This window comes from Oxyura jamaicensis, chromosome 1 (genome assembly GCF_011077185.1).
Source record: "Oxyura jamaicensis isolate SHBP4307 breed ruddy duck chromosome 1, BPBGC_Ojam_1.0, whole genome shotgun sequence".
NCBI lineage: Eukaryota > Metazoa > Chordata > Aves > Anseriformes > Anatidae > Oxyura > Oxyura jamaicensis.
In genome coordinates this window covers 113,813,968-113,833,454 of record NC_048893.1, presented here as the reverse complement: position 1 = coordinate 113,833,454, position 19,487 = coordinate 113,813,968, and the positions used below count along the sequence as shown (strand labels likewise).

The 19,487-nt window shown below is 36.3% G+C and overlaps 1 protein-coding gene across 1 annotated transcript in view; it reads right to left on the bottom strand.

Annotated features, from left to right (window-relative positions):
• Nucleotides 1–78: 78 nt before the first annotated feature.
• TRAPPC10 (trafficking protein particle complex 10) overlaps nt 79–19,487 on the bottom strand; it is a 41,550-nt gene continuing 22,141 nt past the window's right edge. The window contains exons 11-23 of the mRNA XM_035315944.1: nt 18,399–18,490; nt 17,075–17,215; nt 16,266–16,378; nt 14,657–15,171; nt 10,779–10,920; nt 9,514–9,672; nt 8,191–8,420; nt 7,070–7,170; nt 6,481–6,607; nt 5,659–5,829; nt 4,164–4,341; nt 2,959–3,153; nt 79–2,129 (exon numbers count right to left, since the gene is read on the bottom strand). Of these exons, the coding sequence (XP_035171835.1) occupies nt 1,891–2,129; nt 2,959–3,153; nt 4,164–4,341; nt 5,659–5,829; nt 6,481–6,607; nt 7,070–7,170; nt 8,191–8,420; nt 9,514–9,672; nt 10,779–10,920; nt 14,657–15,171; nt 16,266–16,378; nt 17,075–17,215; nt 18,399–18,490 (2,403 nt within the window). The 3' untranslated portion in view covers nt 79–1,890. The remainder of the gene's footprint in view (nt 2,130–2,958; nt 3,154–4,163; nt 4,342–5,658; nt 5,830–6,480; nt 6,608–7,069; nt 7,171–8,190; nt 8,421–9,513; nt 9,673–10,778; nt 10,921–14,656; nt 15,172–16,265; nt 16,379–17,074; nt 17,216–18,398; nt 18,491–19,487) is intronic.

Here is a 19,487-nt window from a genome sequence, read left to right as displayed (position 1 = left end):
TCACGAATTCCCCTTATTTAACTGTTTTGTCGTAGCTTTGGCTAAACTCAAAGGAGGCACAGCGGCAGAGAAGGTGGATTTCTTTTTAAAACATGTATATTTAGAACTGTAACGCTTACAATTTCATTAAACAATCTTAGTACAATGTGTTTAATCTAACAGTATATTACAGAACAATGTGAAAAAATGATTTAATAGCAAACCATGAAAATGGAATTAATTATAATACCTGCAGTGTCAAAGTCACTAACTTGTTACCTTTTCCAGTCAAAGAATCCCAGCAGTCATTCACACTAAATGATGCTTTGGGTTTTATCCAGAATAAAAGGGTATGATTTCCACAGAGAAAGGGCATTCCTTCACAGAAAGAAGATGCATAACAATAACGTTTTCAGCTAGCAGGTCTACCTTATACATCTATTTAGACATTGTTTAAAAAAAATTTAGGCCAATGCAGGGTGCTTATACATTCTTCAACTTAATTGCAATTTCTTTCGGAAAGAGGGTTTTTCTTCCTCTTTATAATTTTGCAGAACCTGAGTTTAGAACAAACTAAAAGTCGCCTAATGAGCAATTCCTCTTTATTATTATCATTATTTATGTTTTGCTTTACTGATGAGTATTTGATACGGGGCAGTTTTCCTCTGTGGAGTCTGTTCACAATGCACCATTATAGAACTGCAAGTAGAAAAGGTCATTCTCACGTTAAATGCACAAGTTTCAATATCAGAAGCAGGACATCAGAAGGAGTTGTAATTTTTCCAGTCACAGGTGAAATTTGCAACATTCACAAAAATTACACTTTCTTTTTTAAACACTTTTTGTATTTACACTTCAAGATATAAATAATGAAATTCTTTAAGTTACATGTTTTAACTTTGCTTCACAATTATTCTACATCTGCAAGCTTTCCTATATCAAACCAACCTCTTTCTTCCCTCATGAACGCAGAAGTCTGGCCTCTGATCAGTAATAATTACACTAAGCCTTTGTGATGAAAGGTTGACTGTTCAAGTATCACATCATACTGAAATTTTTGCCCCAATTTAAAAATTGGGACAGAAAACCAAGCCACTTAGAAATGCTAATAAAAGAAATTAATCTGGGAACTCAATAAGCCAAATAATTTATTATTAAATTCTATCAGTATCTTTCTTTGGTAAGAACTATGCAAGAGGACGTCCCACCGCCCACCCCCCAAAAAAATAAAATCATATAATATGTGACATCACAGTGTCTACTCTGTGAAGGAGAAAGCCTCAAAAAATTAAGGAATTTTGTTCAGTTAAGATTGTTTATAGCAGTAGCTCTTCCATGCATTTAAGTATGGAAATGATGGAAGTTTAATATAAGATTGCAATGACAGGAATTAACAATGAGAAATTAAAAAAAAAAAAAAGACAACTATTAAGTCAATGAAGAAGTTGTGGTATGCTTTGTTGTACTTCTGGCACGTGTGGAAAAGCCTGTAAATTACATAAAAATCCAAGATTTGGATAATTGTGTCATCCAACCCTAAATTCTAAAATATGTAGGAAGCATGAAACAAAGCTATCAGCTGCTAGACAAAAATAAAGAAGTGGTCCAAATATTTGGATTTTTTGTTTTTGTTGCCCTGTGTTGAGATGCAGGATGTGACTGAAGGGAGAAAACCCAATAGCTTACACAAAACATACTGAAGTGGCAATATAAACTAGCTGACACAAGCTTCACTGTACATTTAAATTGATACAATTGTCTGGTGCTTCCATGGCCAGTAAATGTTGAGTGCCATAGGTCTCCTTAGCGTTAAAATGTTGCAACAAAGACTAATCAGGTCATAATCCTTTAAAGTGCTTTCATATCCAGTTTCTAATGATTTTTGTTTTTCCTTGTTTTCATACCAAGTTGTCACGTGATGTTGACTTCCAGAACATGGTCGTCCTTGCTGGGAATGACAAGTATTTGCATACCCATGCTGCAGTTGAAGACCTGACCAGATGAAAAAGATTGCAGACGGGGCATTGGCAAACCTTTGTGTTCCCCGCTAGCTGCAGAATGCAAGCTGCCTCTGCTTCTTATGCTGCTGCTGTCAGCTTGATCATCCACATTCTTGTCCACAGATAGGTTATCATTTTCGATCCAGCTATCTGTTTAAAACAAAAACCCACAATTTCATTTTATTAGGTGATAAAACAAAAAAACACAATTTCATTCTATTAAGTGATGAGATAACTCAAAATTATTCCAGAGCTCAGACACATGGTCAACTTACCATGTGTCAAGTTACTGAACTTCTCTGCTGAATTAAGACTGCACACTTCTGGCTAGCAGCAGACTCAGTATGAATTATGTTGGTTTACACAGAAAATATAAGTAGCATTACCTCACACTTGTCACAGGCTACACACTGGCAATTCCTGGAGCTCTGCTGACATATGGTAAATTGTTTGCATGAATGAGTTTTAACTACAGCTCTGGGGCTACTCAGCAGTGCAAACAAAGACTCGAGGTCACTGTTGTAATTTAAACTCTTGATCTAATCTGGTTTACGTGCCACACATCTTCAGCACTTCTATTTCCTACTTTGTCCTTACAAAAATTGGGTTAAGTTTTCAAAGCCAATGAAGATGCATTAGATGTGCAGTAAACAGACAACCCTCTAATCTCGAGCCTTCATTATCAAATGCATTTTCACTTGACTATAAATTGATAACTAATTTGCATAGCAATATTTAAAGGAAGTAAGAAAAGAATGCATTTGTTATTTCTCCTTAAAGATTACAGTTGGAACCTGAATTAAAAGTTCCTGTTAGAGCAGCAGCATCTTGTAAGTTTCGAATCAGAACTGTGAATGAAGGTAAGTAAGAACACCTAAGGCTACTTGCTCAATACACTTCTTTGCTTTCCTCTTTACTCATGAACATGGAAGAAGCAGAACCATTTCTGCAAGTAGCCATGTATTCAAGATAGCTTTACCAGCATCGAGTTGCATGGAGTGAGCAGAATGATGAGGGAGGTATTTAAATAATCTGACGTCAGGAAAGGGTAGATATCCAGCAAACAGTGGCATCACTTCCATGTGGACTTTGTGAGTTGCTCGAGCTGCTACAGGCATAGATATCACTCCAGAACTTTTTCCGCAGACCGCCCAGTTACTACTGTTGTCAACAACTGCAAAAATAAAATAATAATAAAAAAAAACACTAAAAAGATCATCTTTGAAAAATCAGTGAATCCTTAGTATAGTTTAGAGCACTTTAAAATCCTTATTTCTGTAATACCTAAGAACTCACAGGCTTGTGTGTGTGAAGAGCTATGCAAAGTAAGAAAACAGACCTATACCAAAAAGACCATAGTTGGGCCTCAAACAACGATCTATCCGGTTTGGACAACATTTAATTTGTCTTCAAGTGGAATATAAAGAGGAAAACAAAATATTCTCAACGTCCTGATGTTGGCTATGTTAGAGTTAATTTTCTTCATAGTAGCTCATATGGTGCTATGTTCTTCGAATAGTGATTGAAGAACTGTTGATAACACACCACTGTTTTAGGTGTTGGTGAGGAGTGCTCATGAGGAGTCAAGGACTCTTCTGCCTCTCACACTGCCCTGCCAGTGAGGAGGCTGGGGACATGCAAGAAGCTGGGAGGGGACACAGCCAGGACAGCTGACCCAGACTGACTGAAGGGATGTCGCATGCCATGTGGTGTCATGCTGAGCAATAAAAGCTGGGGGAAAGAAAGAAGATGGGAGGCATATTCAGAGTTATGTCGCTTGTCTTCCCAAGTAACCATAACACATGATGAAGTCCTGCTTCCCTGAACCTCTATATGCAGATGGCACGTAGTGAACAAATTCCTTGTTTTGTTTTGCTTGTGTGTGCAGCTTTTGTTTTACCTACTAAACTGTCTTTATCTCAGACCATGAGTTTTCTCATGTTTACCTTTCTGATTCTCTCCCCCATTCTGCTCTGGGGAGAGTGAGCTGAGTACCATGTGTGGTACTCACCTGCCTACCAGGGTTAAACCACAACACTCAACCTAATTAAATGAAAACTGCTTCACACAGGGGAGCCATGCTCACAATACCAGAATGTGAGTCATAGAAGCTCTAGCAGATTACATTATTGAAATAAAACTACTGGGAAATTTTGTCAATACGCCTAAGAGAAATATTCTTACCTTCATACATAAGTTTTGTTGTGCAATATCCATCTGATTCTGTTAATGCTTCATCTCTGTCAACCTCTGAGAGGTCAACAAGTCGGGTGATGGACACCTCTAAAGAGCAGAGTGAGCCTGTTTTACAGTACTCTGTTCCCAGTGGTGGAAAAATCTCAGTTTTCACATGGTACAATGTCTGTAAGGAAAAAAGAAGTACTGTTATCATGCAAAAAAGGGAACTTTACATGTATTTAAACAAAATTGGACAATTGAAGCAGTATGAACTTAACTATGCATTTAATATCCATGTCCTTTTATATCTCTTTAATGCAAGATTCAGTTATAAGTAATATTCACTTCACTATATTGCTAAGTAAACCCAAATTTGATTCCAACTATTTTTGATACCAGCAGCAAGTACACAATTTTTCCCTCCACTTCCATGTTTCAACTCTTCAGCCTTTCAATATTCCTAAATTGATAACAATCTTATAAATGAAGCAAGGTTTTTTTTTTGGCTTCTTGTCTCCTCACTTTCTAGACACGTCACACAAAATTCCAAGTAATAGAGAACTGTTTCATCACTTTTACCATCATAATTGCCAGAATAAAAGTGTTTCTATTACCAAAGAACTAATTTAATTACTTCAAAATTTAATTTCTACCAACAACAAAAAAGAGAAGAAAAGAAAATAAACGCTGCTTAGTACATTCATTTCCCTTAAAAAAGATCCAGAGAAGGATGCTGATACAAGCGCCAAAAATGCTAGTGACATGTTGATAGGTAAACAAATACCTTGTTCCTTGGTGCCAGTTTGTCATAAGCAGGTAGAAAACATAGCAACACTAAAAACGGACCAAAAGGTTTAATCCAATGAAAGATTTCTCATTTTGCTACTTTTTACCCAAGCATCAAACAGGGTAACACAAGAGTGAATTTAGAGATGAAATTAAGTAACGTTGATAGAATTCCTTTAATGGGAAGTCATACCTGGCTAAGCTTTCTAGCTGATCAAAGAGTAAGAAGATTGACCATAAAGGAAAAGAAGAAACATTTAAGATAATGGCCTAGCAAACCCTAAATATTTCATCAGTGGAGCTCATCTCAAGTGAAACAAAAACAATTCAGATGCTTACAACAGCAAAGACCTTTGAAAATGGCTAGAGAAGGCTGTCTGAAGTCACCAGGGAAAAAGTAGCTCAGTAGTCTAGGGACGTTCTCGGTGGCCCAAGCCCAGGGAGGGGAAAACAAACACAGAACAAAACCAAAACAAGGAACAAGATCAGAGAAACTCACACAGGTGTTGCTCTCCCCCTGTCCCACTCCAGGGACAGGTGTATGATTTTATCTTCTCTTCAGTTTTGCAGTTCGACTATCTAGCTTTCCAATGGTTCTACGTAGGTATCGATCTCATTGTGTAAAGAGAAGTTTTAAAACCTATTTCTTGACTTACCTTTGCATATATTAGGAAACCATATTCAGTTAATATATGATATACTTACAAGTACTTACAAAAAAATTTTCCACTTGGAACTCATAAGTGAACGGCTTCAGGGTAAGAGACTGTTTTTCAGAGGTAGCTGGACAAAAGCTGACTGAAAACAGGCACTGCAAGGAGAGAGGGAGCTCTTTTGTCCACTTCAATTCCCATACAAAGAATATTGATTGCTTACTATATATGACCTGCAAGAGAAATTGATTATAGTATTAGCTCTTTCCTTCCTCTGAGAAAGAAATGGAAATGCACGTGCACATACATACATTTTTATGTTCTGGCATTAATACAGACTATAAAAACAAGGCTACCTGGTTAGTGTACAGTAAAACAGGAAAAATATGCAACCGAAGTAAGTACTAATGAAATCTTTTGATTATCTGTGCATTGTTAAAAGCAGAGAAACATTTCACTGTCTGAATCAGTGATTCAAGAGGGAACACTAATAAAATATTTTTCACACTTAAGTCATACTTAATAAAGATATTAAGCATGTCTGCATATCCTTTTCCTAGTCAACAAGAGTGAGCAATTTGGCCATGTTCATACAGGGCTGAAAAATTTCAAAGGGATATTTGCTTTTGTAAGAAGCAAATGGACTAGTCTGAAAACTTAGCTAATAATCTCTGTATCTTTTACAATTTAATCTGACATCCACAGATCTAAGTGCCTTCCAAATGAAATTTAAGAATCAAAATTACTCATACGACCACAAAGATCTGACCAATCATCAGTTATCAGCCTTACTAGAAAAACTATGTTTAGAAGTGCTAGTATTACTAGCGAAAAGTTTCATCTGACCCTCCTGTCACAAGCTCACAAATGAAGAGCATCTTTACCTGTTGAGAATCAGGGTTCAGAGGTACCAGCTGCAAATCTGTACAGTCAGCAGAATTTTTTAGGCTGTTGTCTGAAAGCTGGAAACAGAGTTCTGACAAATTCTGTATGCAGACTTGAACATACTTCCTGAAAAACATATCAGTTTGTTCAATTTGCTACCAAATTTGAATATTTACACTTAAAAGCACACGTCCATAAATTGCTGTCAAAGTTCACGGCTCATACAAAAACATAAAAGCAAGTGTATTTCTTTCTTGCAGTCTTTTCTCAGTATTTATTAATCTGTAGAAATGAGGCTGTAAAACACCCTCTTTCTTATTAAATAAAAACAAATAAATACACAGAAATTAGCTAGCTTGGTTTCTCGTGGTCTTGTTTCCAGAATAACTGAAACCATGTAACTGAAATAACTGAAAACTGATTTAATAGTTATGAAAGAGCACTAGAGAAAATATGCGAACTTTCAGTGCAAAGCTGTGCAGAACAGAAGCCCAACCTAAAAAAAAAAAGGCCAGCTACAAATATTACTTATGAAAATCCAACTCTGTTTTCTAAGAAGAAACAATAAATACTTAATGAGTACATTACCGTTTGCCAGCTGACAATAAGGAATGCTTGGCATTAAAAGGTATGCAGAATGTTAATGCAATAATAGTGGAGTAAATTGACCAAGGACAATCAATGGTTACCTAAAGGAAAAAGGGGACAAAGTTTTTATTCGTAATGGTCTTTGATATAACGATTTTATGTTTCTCCTCATTTCAAAACAAACATTTACTCAGCAAATATCTACATCTAATGCATCCAGAAGGAAAAAAAAGAAAAAATCAGTATGTCAAGAACTAATCTGAGAAAAACATTAGTCTTTTGCCTTTTTTTTTTTTTCTTTTTTTTTTTTTCCCTGAGCAGGTATGAAATCTTGAAGAAGCTTTTCCTGTGGAAACTCCCACATCCAATTTTGAAAACCAGAAATAAAGGAAGGTGCATAGAAGAAAGACAAGATAAAGAACAGTGACAATATTAATAGCATCTTAATACAATAATCTGGTAAAAGGTCAATATTAATTATATTGCTGTAAGAACTATTAGTGAAATATCTTTATAGTATTTTATTAAATATAAGCTTAAAATATTTTAAAATACATTAAATGTATTTGTTTAAACTTTAAGCAGCACACTTAACTAATGAGTTTGTCTTGAAGTTAGGCTGCCATTCTTCCAGCTCTAAAGCACGTACATTTAGCAACATATTTGTATACGCAGGGGAGGAGAGGTATCTTTTGTCACATCACATTTTAGTTATGCTATTCTGTAGCTATTCCTTTTTACCCTGCTATTCACATACAAGTAGATATGATTTGCAAGGGAAGAAACATCTTTTCCATGAGTCAGAAGGGAGGATTTAAAGACCACCATGCTACCTTTCATGAAGACACAAGTATCATCCACCCTATAAAAACTGAGACTAACAGAATATTAAATCTCAGAGTACTAACAACTGGAACAGTTGGGCACATAGTAGACAGTGTATATTTCTGCTTATATATTCTTTACTTTTATAACATTTAGAATGATTTTTGTATTTACATTTTAAGGGAAAGTTAGTTCAATGCTGGCAGTTTCTCCTGCCACTACCACCACTTATATTTTGTGGAGTTCATGGCCCTGTGATCAAGATTTCATAACGAAAGTGTTAAATGTCATCTTACTTTTTGATCAACAGTAGCCATACAGTTGTCCTGTTTCTGCTTCTCTTTGTTTTTTCTGTGAACTTCTTTATTTGTAGCGTTTTCTCTCTCCATGGCAGATTCTGTGGCTGATGGCAAATACATGACTTCTAGTTCAAACTCAATCACATGATATGCAGGAGCCACTGGCAAACTGATGCTTGTAATCTTTTCAGAAGACTGAATCTTTAATGACGATTCTGAGATCTTTTCTATAGTTGTGTAGAATGGGGAGAAAAGTGATTTTAAGACATTCATCCCTTCCTGATTTTCATTTTAAGTTGTAATTAAGTAAAGTTAGCTTTTTAGGCTGGTTTCTGTCATTAAAAATACATGGTACCACAACCATTTCCTAGCAAGACCTTCATGTTTTCAGAAACAATAAGAAAACATGTTATGTGGTTCCCTAGTACCCTTCTCATATTAACTATAATCCACACACCTTAAATGCCACTGCTGTTCACAACTTCTCAATAGCAGTGCTCTACCCTTCTCAAACTGCAGGAAGGTAACCACCTTCAGTGTGGCAGTCCTTTCCAATATCCAAGAAAGAAAGGAGAGGACAACTTGGTAACAAGCTTCCAATTAGCTGAAGAGATACTTCAGTCTATCATATGACACATTCTGAAGTTTTCACAAAGTTTCCATTTTTGCCTCAAACAAACTTACCATTTACTGAAACACACGGATCAATATTCTTAGTCAGCATTCATCATGGATGTTTAATAGTACACACAGGGTGCTTCTGTATTGACTATTTTAATCTTAATTTTATCATGTCTCTTAAGACTGTTGTCCCCTTATACGTAAAAGTTAATTGTATTTGAGCAACCAGGGAGACAAAACAGCATCCATGTTCAGAAGAGAAAAAGAAAACCTTTGATGTCGTGTGTTTAAATGTACGCTGGCTAAAGGAAATGTTTCATTTACACAGAGCACCAAGTAAAACCTTAGATTACTTCACAATAAAAATGTGTTGTCTAGTTATAGCACAGCCTGCACAGTATAAGCTCACCACAACACATTTGGAAATCATAAAGGATGCTCACCTCAGCAGCTACTTCTCTATACCTGCTGAATTTCATCTATGAAAGAAAAAGTTATGCAGCTATACTTCCTGAAAAGTTCATAGTACTTTCTGAGGGTGGAAGTTTAAGACTTTTCTGCACTGAAGTACTGAGTTGCAAGTCCCTAAAATTGATCTTAATAACACCTACTGAAAAACGGTGTCATTGTTATTAATGCAGCTTTACTTCAGGGTTTCTAAATTTTCAGCTATTTAAAGATTTTTACTTCATCACTTACCCCTGGTGTTGGAATAGATCACTGCCTTGCTCTCGGGATGGTACAGAATAGGCATGGCATCAGCGTTACTGAGCTGCAGAGCATCCCCATTCTTCATGCTGTAATGACCGGTAGTCACTGTGAATTTCACTTTCTGTGGAATACCAGCCAAAAGGCTATCTGAAGAAGAAAGCAGAAGTTGTTAAGGGATTCCAGAACTCATTAGTAGATGGTTACAATGCACTCCTAATGTTTGCTGGTAACACATCCAAGCAATTTGTCACACATTTTTGGGTAGTTTAAAAGTTTGGGTTTTTGTGTTTAGCAATGTTAAGCCATCCAAAAGAGTGAGTTTGGTCACTCAAATTGAAACCACCTTTTTCTCCATGCTGTGTCTGACCCAGGTTTTGATTAGCTCACTTACATAACACGTAGCTATGGCAGCACAGAACTCAGTAAAAGCTGCAAGCCCAAATAACATACTAAGCTTTTTGCAAAGTTCTCCAGGTTGTAAACAGCTTTATATTTTTGCATATATGGTGCCAGTCATACGCACATGCTACATTTAAATAATCAAGATGAAAATGCCAGCATACCCACAGATACTCAATTATCTGAATCAGAACTATCAGATTTCATCAGTAGCTAATTTGAATAATTCCCCTCTCCCCAATATGCCTGTCCTTCCCTCACCGCGTATTGCAACCCCTGTACCTGGGATGATAGTGCAAATGCACATTAACTCAATTGCCTCAGTTAATAGCCTGAAAATAAAATCACTATTAACTTCAGCTTATAAACTAAAATAAACTCTACAACAAGTAATGCTCAGCCATCCATGAAACCAATGGATGAAATTCAGTGTTAATTCTAATAACTTTGTATTATCTCCAGCAGAGAAATCCAATTCTTACAACATATTTCTTAAATACCAGAGACTGCAGTGTCACAGAAATAACCGATCTGTCAATTAAAAATTTAACTATTCAGTTCTCCTGATCCACATGGGAACTCAAATCATAACTAATATCTAAGTGACGCTACACGTTCAAATTTGAGCCAAGCTCTGAAATTAGTTCTTGAGAAACTAGCCATCATTGACAGCACACTTGATCAATCATTTGAAAAATGAGATTTAATTTTAGACTGCTAGCTCAAAACCAAGAGTAAGGCAGTACCATTCTGAAAGAAAAAAAAAAAAAAATCAAGACAAAACACTTAATCTAGTTCCAATGAGAGTATAACAGAATTTAACACAGCAACTTCAGCGTAGCAGTTGTACCTACCAGTCAATGGTTCCACTTTTAGCTGGGGCTCCTGAGAATATACATCATACTGCACAATTGGATAAATATGAAGAAGGACAAACTGTACTTTTCCCACTGAAGTGCACAGTTGCCTGAGCGTGTACGTACCGGGTTCCTTGGCCTTTGAAGAAAACATTTGAATGGCATTTTCAGCTTAGGAAATACTTCTAGGACAAAGTTGTCCTCCACTAAGGACAAGTATTTTTTCAGCTCGTTTCTATCAGACTCTTTACACATGTAAATTACAGAATCACTAAGTGCCAAGATTTTCACACAAGGTGCACGATTTCCCTCATTAAGATATAGGTTGCTGAGAGCTGGCTGAATCAAGTAGAAACATCACATGTACCAGTAAACAGAATAGCCAACACAGTAGCTACACTGTCAAATTGTTATTTGGGAATGCTTTTTGTTTCCCTCCTTACTGCCCTCCCCATGCCACATACATTAAAATATTAGTTATATTTAAGTGCTGAAATTATATTTACCAAGTAGTAAAGCACTTATTTGGCTAACATTCATAAAATCCTACACCATTTATACAAGCCTTCAGCATACACTATTGATTTCACACATCCACACCCAGCCCATGAATGCTTACAACAAAGTAATACATATCTAATTTCAAACTCTTCCCTTGCCCTGTATAAGGTGACTCTACATGTTTTTACGTAACATTATAAAAAGCAAATCTGTAGCATTATTATCTGCTAGTATATTTATTTTTGGTTCTATTTGCTCTTAGCTACTACTGCTAGGGAACAGGAGATGTTTCCATGTGCCATTTTACGAAGTGTAATTCATACAATACATATTGATGCTGGGTAGAATTAAATCTAAAGAGTAGGATTAAAAGTTATGCAGAAAAGCTGCAATGACTTAACATTAAACCTCACTTACACAGTTACTTACACAGCAAATCCTAAATCCTAAATTTTATCCCTTCATTATTTTACAAACAGAAAAGCACAATTGAAGTCTTCTGTAATATATGCATACTTAAAACCTCACCATGTGATGAAAATACTGGTCTGAGGAACTTTGATAATGCTTTCTGATCTCTTAAAGCTGGAGGAAATACACTGCAAGGGATTGATTACTATCAATTGACATAATATTAATAATCAGTCTGAAATTTAAAGGAAGAATAGTTCTCCCTTTGCATCTTAGGAGTACTGTCATCTCTTGTTCTGCAGAAGTAGTGCGATTAAGCACTGCTTAATTAGAAATGAGAAATGTCAGAGATTTTTAAAAAATGGGGTAAATACTACAGCTGAAATCTAGAGAAGTTTTCATCGTGTTGTCTAGTAACATACTGTCAAAAGTCATAATACATTCCAATTTTCCTTTTCAGGACTGGTAAGTCATACTTTGAACAACTTCACAAAGGTAAGTAGGATTCATACTGAGCGGTTTTCCACATGAGAAGGTCCTTCAAGAAAGAAAGGTTGGGAAATTAGTTGGGGAAAGTTATCAGCATAAGGCTGTCCATTCTACAATAACATGCAGAACAAGGCAAAATTAAAGTAGATCTGTATCTAGCTTTTCATCCATCTCTCTTCTTCTGTGGCTTCAGATTGCTTCCAGCTCCTACTATGCCAAAGTGCCAGCTCAGATCAGTCTCTAATGGCTTTCTTAAGGCTCCTTCACCTGAAATCACTTCTACATACACATTAAGCTATTTTACAGAAAACTACATCTTCACCAAATCACAAATCCCATTAACATGTTTCTATTCTTTGAAAGAATTAGAAACTTTTTTTTAAAAAATGAGGTCAGTAGGTAGTTCAAATGACATCACTGCCATTTCACATCGTATCGTCAGGGACTTGAATTCCATCCTGTTAGCCATTTAAGGTCCATAACGTGCATGTGCACGTGTAACAAGGACATCTCTCCAGCACTTTCTGCCCCAGGGCCTGGAGGAATGGAAAGGCAGAGTACGCAAGCCTACAGAAAGCTTCAAGCTTTACTCTAAATAAAGTTTGATGTCTAGATGGAAAGTAACAGTTTAAGAAGGGGGAGCGGGAGGAAATTAAAAATGGAAAAAGTCTTGGGCATGGAGGATCTAAAATATGCTAAAGAAACTACCTGGTCAGCTCTGTTAAGCTATAAATTTTGGGTCATCAAAAGAAAGTATGTAGATACTCATTTCAAAATTAGTTTTTGTTTTGTTCTGTTTTTTTGAGGGGGAAGCAAAGCTAATTTAAAGCAATTGGAAAATGCCAAGGCACGCAGGTACATATGCTGCTAGCAGGCATATATACCACGTATGACTGCAGAACTCCTTTTTTCAGAGCATCCATACTCTTTCCAATATGCAGATCAGATAACATTCAGAAAATGAAGCAGCTATGGAACACCTGTTACATTCCTCATTCTGTTTCCCTATCCCTCATTAATCATGCAGGTGCTACGCTGAATTTCTGTGTTTTCTCACATAAACTTTCTCTACGCTGATGTTCCTTACTGTAGCATTGAACTCTACTAAATACTTCCCTGTGAAGAATTACAGAGGTGAGGGAGATGGTATTTAAAGATAAACCAAGGAACAGAATGACAAGATGTTTAAGGCCAGCGGCTCCTACTTCTGGAATTTCAAACAGATGGTGAAGTCTTGCTTTTGAGAAGGCTTGGCATTTTACTGGCCAGAACCAAGCTGGGAGGGAAATGCCTTTCCTCGGTTCATTAAGCAACAACAGTAAAGAAACAAGTGAACCACAGAGCAGAAAAGTAAGAGGTCACAAAATGAATTAAGCATTTAAAAACAAATTAACAGAACACACAAAAAAACACCACCCCCGCCACAGAGATGCACACACCACAAAAAAATTACCCCCCCCCCCCCCAAAAAAAAAAAAAAAAAAAAAAAAAACACCAAAACCACCGGGATTACTAAGTAGAAATCAGCAGGCCTTGGGTACCGTGCCATCTAGCACTAGTAGTAACGTAACATGAACAGAGATAAGCACTACTGCCCTTAAATACTTCAGCAATTACTGGGACTACTTAGCTAGCGGAGGAAAAAAAGGAGGGCAAAATGGATTACTCCAAGTATGAATCTGACTTAGAAGGCGTGTGTAAGTGGGGAACTGGAGGAGTTTCATAGACAACACTACATGGCAGAAACAGGACTGTGAGCCAGTTTCTGAGGGTGGCATTTAGATAGCAATCCTATTTTCACAGGTGCTACAGGAAGATAAATTTGGAGGAGTAAACAGAGAATCCTTATGTTCTTTATGTTATGTCCTTTCTCATTTATAGCATGATTAAGATAAATAATGGGGCAATTTTAATTCTGACGGGGCAATTTTAATCCTGACATCTTCTAAATTCAAATATTTAATGCTGAGCTTAACTTTGTCATACTTTTTGCAAGTAGGATGTTTGCTATATCCACTAAATGAAAAAATACGCTACCACCTTCCATACTGAACAACAGGCTAGCAAACAAATTTAACTACACAGTCACTTACTGAAGGCTAGGAAATGCAGTCCCATCAAAATATTTTAACGTTATTCTGAATAAGCTTATCGGCAAAGACGGACCTGATGAACAGTGCATTATCCTGTATATGAATTCATCAGTTTAATTTTTGGCAGCAATAATCAAGACGTTTAAGTTTTGGAGGGCTGATTCACAATTACTAATAGGATAGTCACCAGTACATTTTGGCACCAAACCAACAGCCCTCTTTAAAGGGAAATTATGGTCTAGAGCAATGAAAAGATGGCCACAAGGGGAATGGCAAACTGTAACAGGAATACAGGTACCACTTGCCAGCACTATGTTTTTTCTCAACCAATGCTTTTAGTTCTTTCACGAGTGTTATGTTCACTCAACCATAAAAACATACCTGAGTAGTGAAAGTTATTTTATTGACCCCTGGTTCGAGTATCAAGTTGTGACATTTTAACATGTGAGCTCCGTCTTCCAAAGTCACCCCTGAGGGCATATCCAGAGAACTGCTGCTCTCTTGCCTTCGTAGTAGCATGTGCACATTTTTGCAGATAATTCCCGCTGTGTTCAAAGAGTTATCTGAGGGACTTCGTTCATACATTTCATATAGCTCCAGCGCTGGCAAGTTGTTTTTTGACAAAGGAAATCCTACAACCTCACTTGGAAAGCTGATAACACCATTGGAGGTTTTGTGCTTAGTGAGCCACTCAGCTGTTTTTCTGTAATTATTCTTCTCAATGCTGAAGTGAACATGAATAGCAATCTGATCCACTTGGACAGGGATGGGCATTTGGCTCAGCAAAGTCAACTCAATAGACAACTTCCCACCCACATGGACAACAGCATTCGGAGGGTCAAAATGTAGAGTTTTTAACTGTGCAAAGGAGTGCATAGGCAATATAACCTTTTGACCTGAAAAGGTGAAAAACAAACAAAACAAAAAATCAGGGATTTTATTCTCTTCCTCTGTTGCTGGGGATCAGCAGATTTCCCCCCCTCAAAAATTTAATGTCTAAGAATTAAACTGCTCAACAACTGCTCACAATGAATCCTTTTCATTTCATTCAGCATTTCACAAACCAATACTTTCATATTTTATCTTGCATAGAAATGAGGTTTAAGATGCTGGGATTTATTTTCTAACAATTCATCTTCTACGGTTTTACTACTCCTTAACCTGTTGAGACAATGAAGTGAAGAGATAGTATCTAAGTGGAAGTTTAACATTTCCATACTACATAAATTGTCATAGATGAGCACAATGGCAAAATGCCCAGAGCACATAAATAAAGAGCAAATACAAGCCTAATAAACTAACAAATCAGACGGATGCCTTGAGCCATCAGCTTTACCAGATAAGGGTCTCTTACTTTTTTACATTAAAAAAAAAAAAAGACACTGAAGGCAGTACCAAAACTTAATTAAGAAGCATGTCTAGAATAGCGTATAATATATCCATTAATTGAGAAAAACTTCTGCATAACAATGAACTCTTCAGATCTACAGAAAGTGTTCTATATGGATTACGAGCAATTTCAGAGATAAGATATTAATGATGCAGAAGAACGTATAAAAATAGAAGGTGGTATGGTCAAAATAATAAGCTGCAAGTGGGTAGCAACAAATCTAACACCAGAAAACAAAATATCATCACAGAGCTGTCATCTGCATGCCGGCAATGCAGAGTCCAAGTTAAGTAGCAATTGAAAAAAAAACAATACAAGGGAATTTATGAGCTGCCAAAGCAGACAAACAGATAGGTAAGGTGAAACAAAAGCCTTCTAGTATTCAGAATGAAAACTTTAATTACCCTTTCATCACTGAATAGCCTTAATTATTTTAGAAGTTTTATAAATGCTCTGAAGATGACAGGAAAAAGAGCCATGTTGGTTCAGAACTCATACACAAGGTAATGAAACCAAAGAGAAAAAGCTTTTCAGACTGCTTTTAGGGAAAGATCAAGATTAGAGCAGCTTAAGTTTTGTGTATTTAAGAATCAGACTTACCTTGATTCTCTTCTTGCTGATTGGCAAAATCTAGTATTTCTTGGCAAAAGCTTTTGCGTTCATCTTCTGTTAAGTGGTTATCACTAGCTAAAAGACTGCTTGTTTGAAGATAACTAACAAAGTTAAGGAAACATGAGGTAGCATGTTTTCATTACATTCAGAAATTTGACTGAAAACAACAGTTCAAGTACTGCCTTTCTAATCTTTTAATATAAGACCTGCCTTCATCATCACCACATGCTTCCATTAGAAAAGAAGCCATGGAAGATTTACTGTCATCTGAGATCATTGCAGAACCTCTAGTTTTTGCAGATCAATTAACTTGTGCAAACTTCTCCCCCAACTCCTACTTAAAAAGATCAGTGAGCATTAAAAGTTCATTTTTTGACAACAGATAAATAAAGCATACAAGTTACAGACCCAACTTGTTGCATTACACTGCACATTTAGAATTAAATAACCAGAGTATTTGTTTACTTTCCAGTTTACTCTGTTGAGAAGCTGCTAGCTGTTAGAGCCCCATTTACCATACTAAGTTATAAGGCATTCCTTGTACTTTTGAGTGCTGAGGATGCACAAATGCTCAGGTAAGTGCAAAAAACTGCAATATTACTAGCTCAGGTTTTGTGAGTGCCACATGCAGAGAAGCAGAAAAAAATAAGAGTGTTTAAAAGTGATTTAACAATTTTCAAAAAGGGACAGACATTTACATTGTTTAAGTTTAGTTCAGAAAGAAAAGTCCAAAACCAGAAAAATAAATATAATTTTATCCAGTTTTGATTTTTTTGGCTCCATCTTTTAGAGGATACTTTTCTATTTGCCCAAGGTGTTTCTGACATTCTGCTAACTGTTTTCTCGTATGCGTGACAAGCAGTGCCCAGCCCTCAGAAAGGTAAGTTTTCAGTGCTCCTTGAAGATAGATCTCTGCCTTCTGTGGACCTTTCTTCCTCCTTTAAAAATAAACAAATGAATACAGAGTGATACAGGAGTCTTTGAGGCCACTGTCTACACACTTTTTTTTTTTTTGAAGTGGTCATGGGGAATACTCTATATGAATGCAGAACAACACTATACTATTCATTTTGCTAGGGGCCACCTCAATGTCTCGGCCTACTTTTCTGCAAGTCATTTAAGCAAGCAGAACTGCAATTAACATACCATCTCTAAGCATACCATGTCAATGAGACCTCATATACAGATCTATCACAAATTGGAGTAAGTGAAGCAAACCTACCTCCCATAAATGCATTTTCATGATAAAGTCATTTCAAACTTCTGACAGATAACTAAAATTATGGTTGCTCAACAATTCTAGAGCAGGAAAATGCTTTAATGAAAGTATCATTTTATTGCTGCATAACACTTCCATTGTAGTCTTTAAATCTGATGTTAATCCCTCAGGTGAAAATTAATTATTTTAGGAAAGTTAATTTAAGAGAATCTATTGTGGAAAGAAGTTCAGACTTATTTCATGAACCTAGATGAGAAGCATGCCCAAAGGTAAGAGCACCCAAAAAAGAAAGAAACAAACAAAAAACAATCACTACTCCCAAATTCTTTAAGATTAAAGACAAAAAAAACTAACACAGGAAGGCCCTTTAGTGGAATTTAACAGCAGACAGAAAATATATTTAGAAACCAGGAATGAAATCAAAGTTTCACAGAGGGAGAACTAAACATTTTGTAATAAAAATCTTCAAATACAAAACAAATTCCTCTCAAAAGAACATATTTTCTGGCTTTTAAGTATTTATGTACATAAATGTGTCTGTGTATGTTTAAGAACGTAAATTTTGAAGCGAATCAGAAGTCACGGTAGGAAGCAGGTAACAGGAAATGCAAGGTTATGTCTTCCTCCTAACCCTTGCCTCCTTAGCAGAAGATCAAGATAAAGAACATAGGAAAGTTAAGGTATGAGTGCTAAAATGAGGTGAGAATTAGGGATTAAAATAAAAAGATTGACAGGGTTCTCATCTTCCCTTTGCCTCCCCCCATCCAATTCCGCCCTCCACCCAAAAAAAAAAACAAAACAGGGCGAAACTTAGGGTATGTTTGCAATAAAAAATACTTTTTAAAATTCCTTTTGAAATACAGGTTATTTTCCTCAAGTATTATATTCAAGCTTTCATTTACATATAAAACTCTGCCAAGTCCTTTCCAACAAGCTTAGCTGAGCGAATTCTTCCAATATTGGTGTACATTTCAATGGTGGCATGGGACAGATCCTGTTAAAAGACAAGAAGATATTATAAGCTGTGTATTTTTAGTAGCTACATAGTATTTCACATGAAGTCATAACCAGTAACTAAGTTACTGCAACAAAATTACCAGAACAAGTCACTTTTTAGATTTCTTATTGCCCCCAAGACACACTTTTGAGAAGTTTGCAACAAACCCGTGTTATAAGTGGCACAAGAAAATAAGTGTATTAAAAATGAGAACTCAAACAGAGAAAATACTCAAGAAAATGCACATGTATCCTCCTGTCTTTTTTGAAAGTACCTTTTTCTCAGTGACTATAGCCCATTTGCTCTTATTACATGAGAGCATAGTGTATGCATCATTCCAGGATACATCACGGTATAACATATTTAGCAAAATATTAGAGAGTATCCTAAAGACTCGCAGCTAATACTTCAAAAACAAAATGAGATACGTACAGTACATGATTCTTTCACTAAAGCTGCACGTAATCAAGTTAAATGCAAAATACTAACCTACAATTGGAATAATTACTTCCCCAGGTGTGCCTTAAAGGTATACTGCTTGAAGCTACGCAATCCGGTTGCTTCTCAGTCATCTTTAAGCTTGTTTTCCAATGCAGCCACACTGTCTGCAGGTCACTTTCCTTACCTTGCCCTAAGCTTCTAATAACTGCTAAGTTTGTGAGAAAGGTCTTTCCCTGTATCAACACATACTGTACAGCACCATCAAACTTACTTCTCAAATATCTAACCATCACTGGACATAAAGTCATTTCATACCACATCTACAAACCAGCAGCCTCTTCCACAGCCACTCATTGTCCTTCAGTTAGCATATTAAGAACTACTTTAGTCCTCAAAAGAGATTGCTTAAGAACTTTCAAATGCCTTTTTTTTTTTTTTTTTTAATAGATGCTGGAAAGCATCTACTCTATGGGGCAGGAAAGCAACCTAAAATGATTTCCCAAAACCTTTCTTAACCTGTTTGTGATGTTTTTAACTAAAGCCTAAAGAGAGG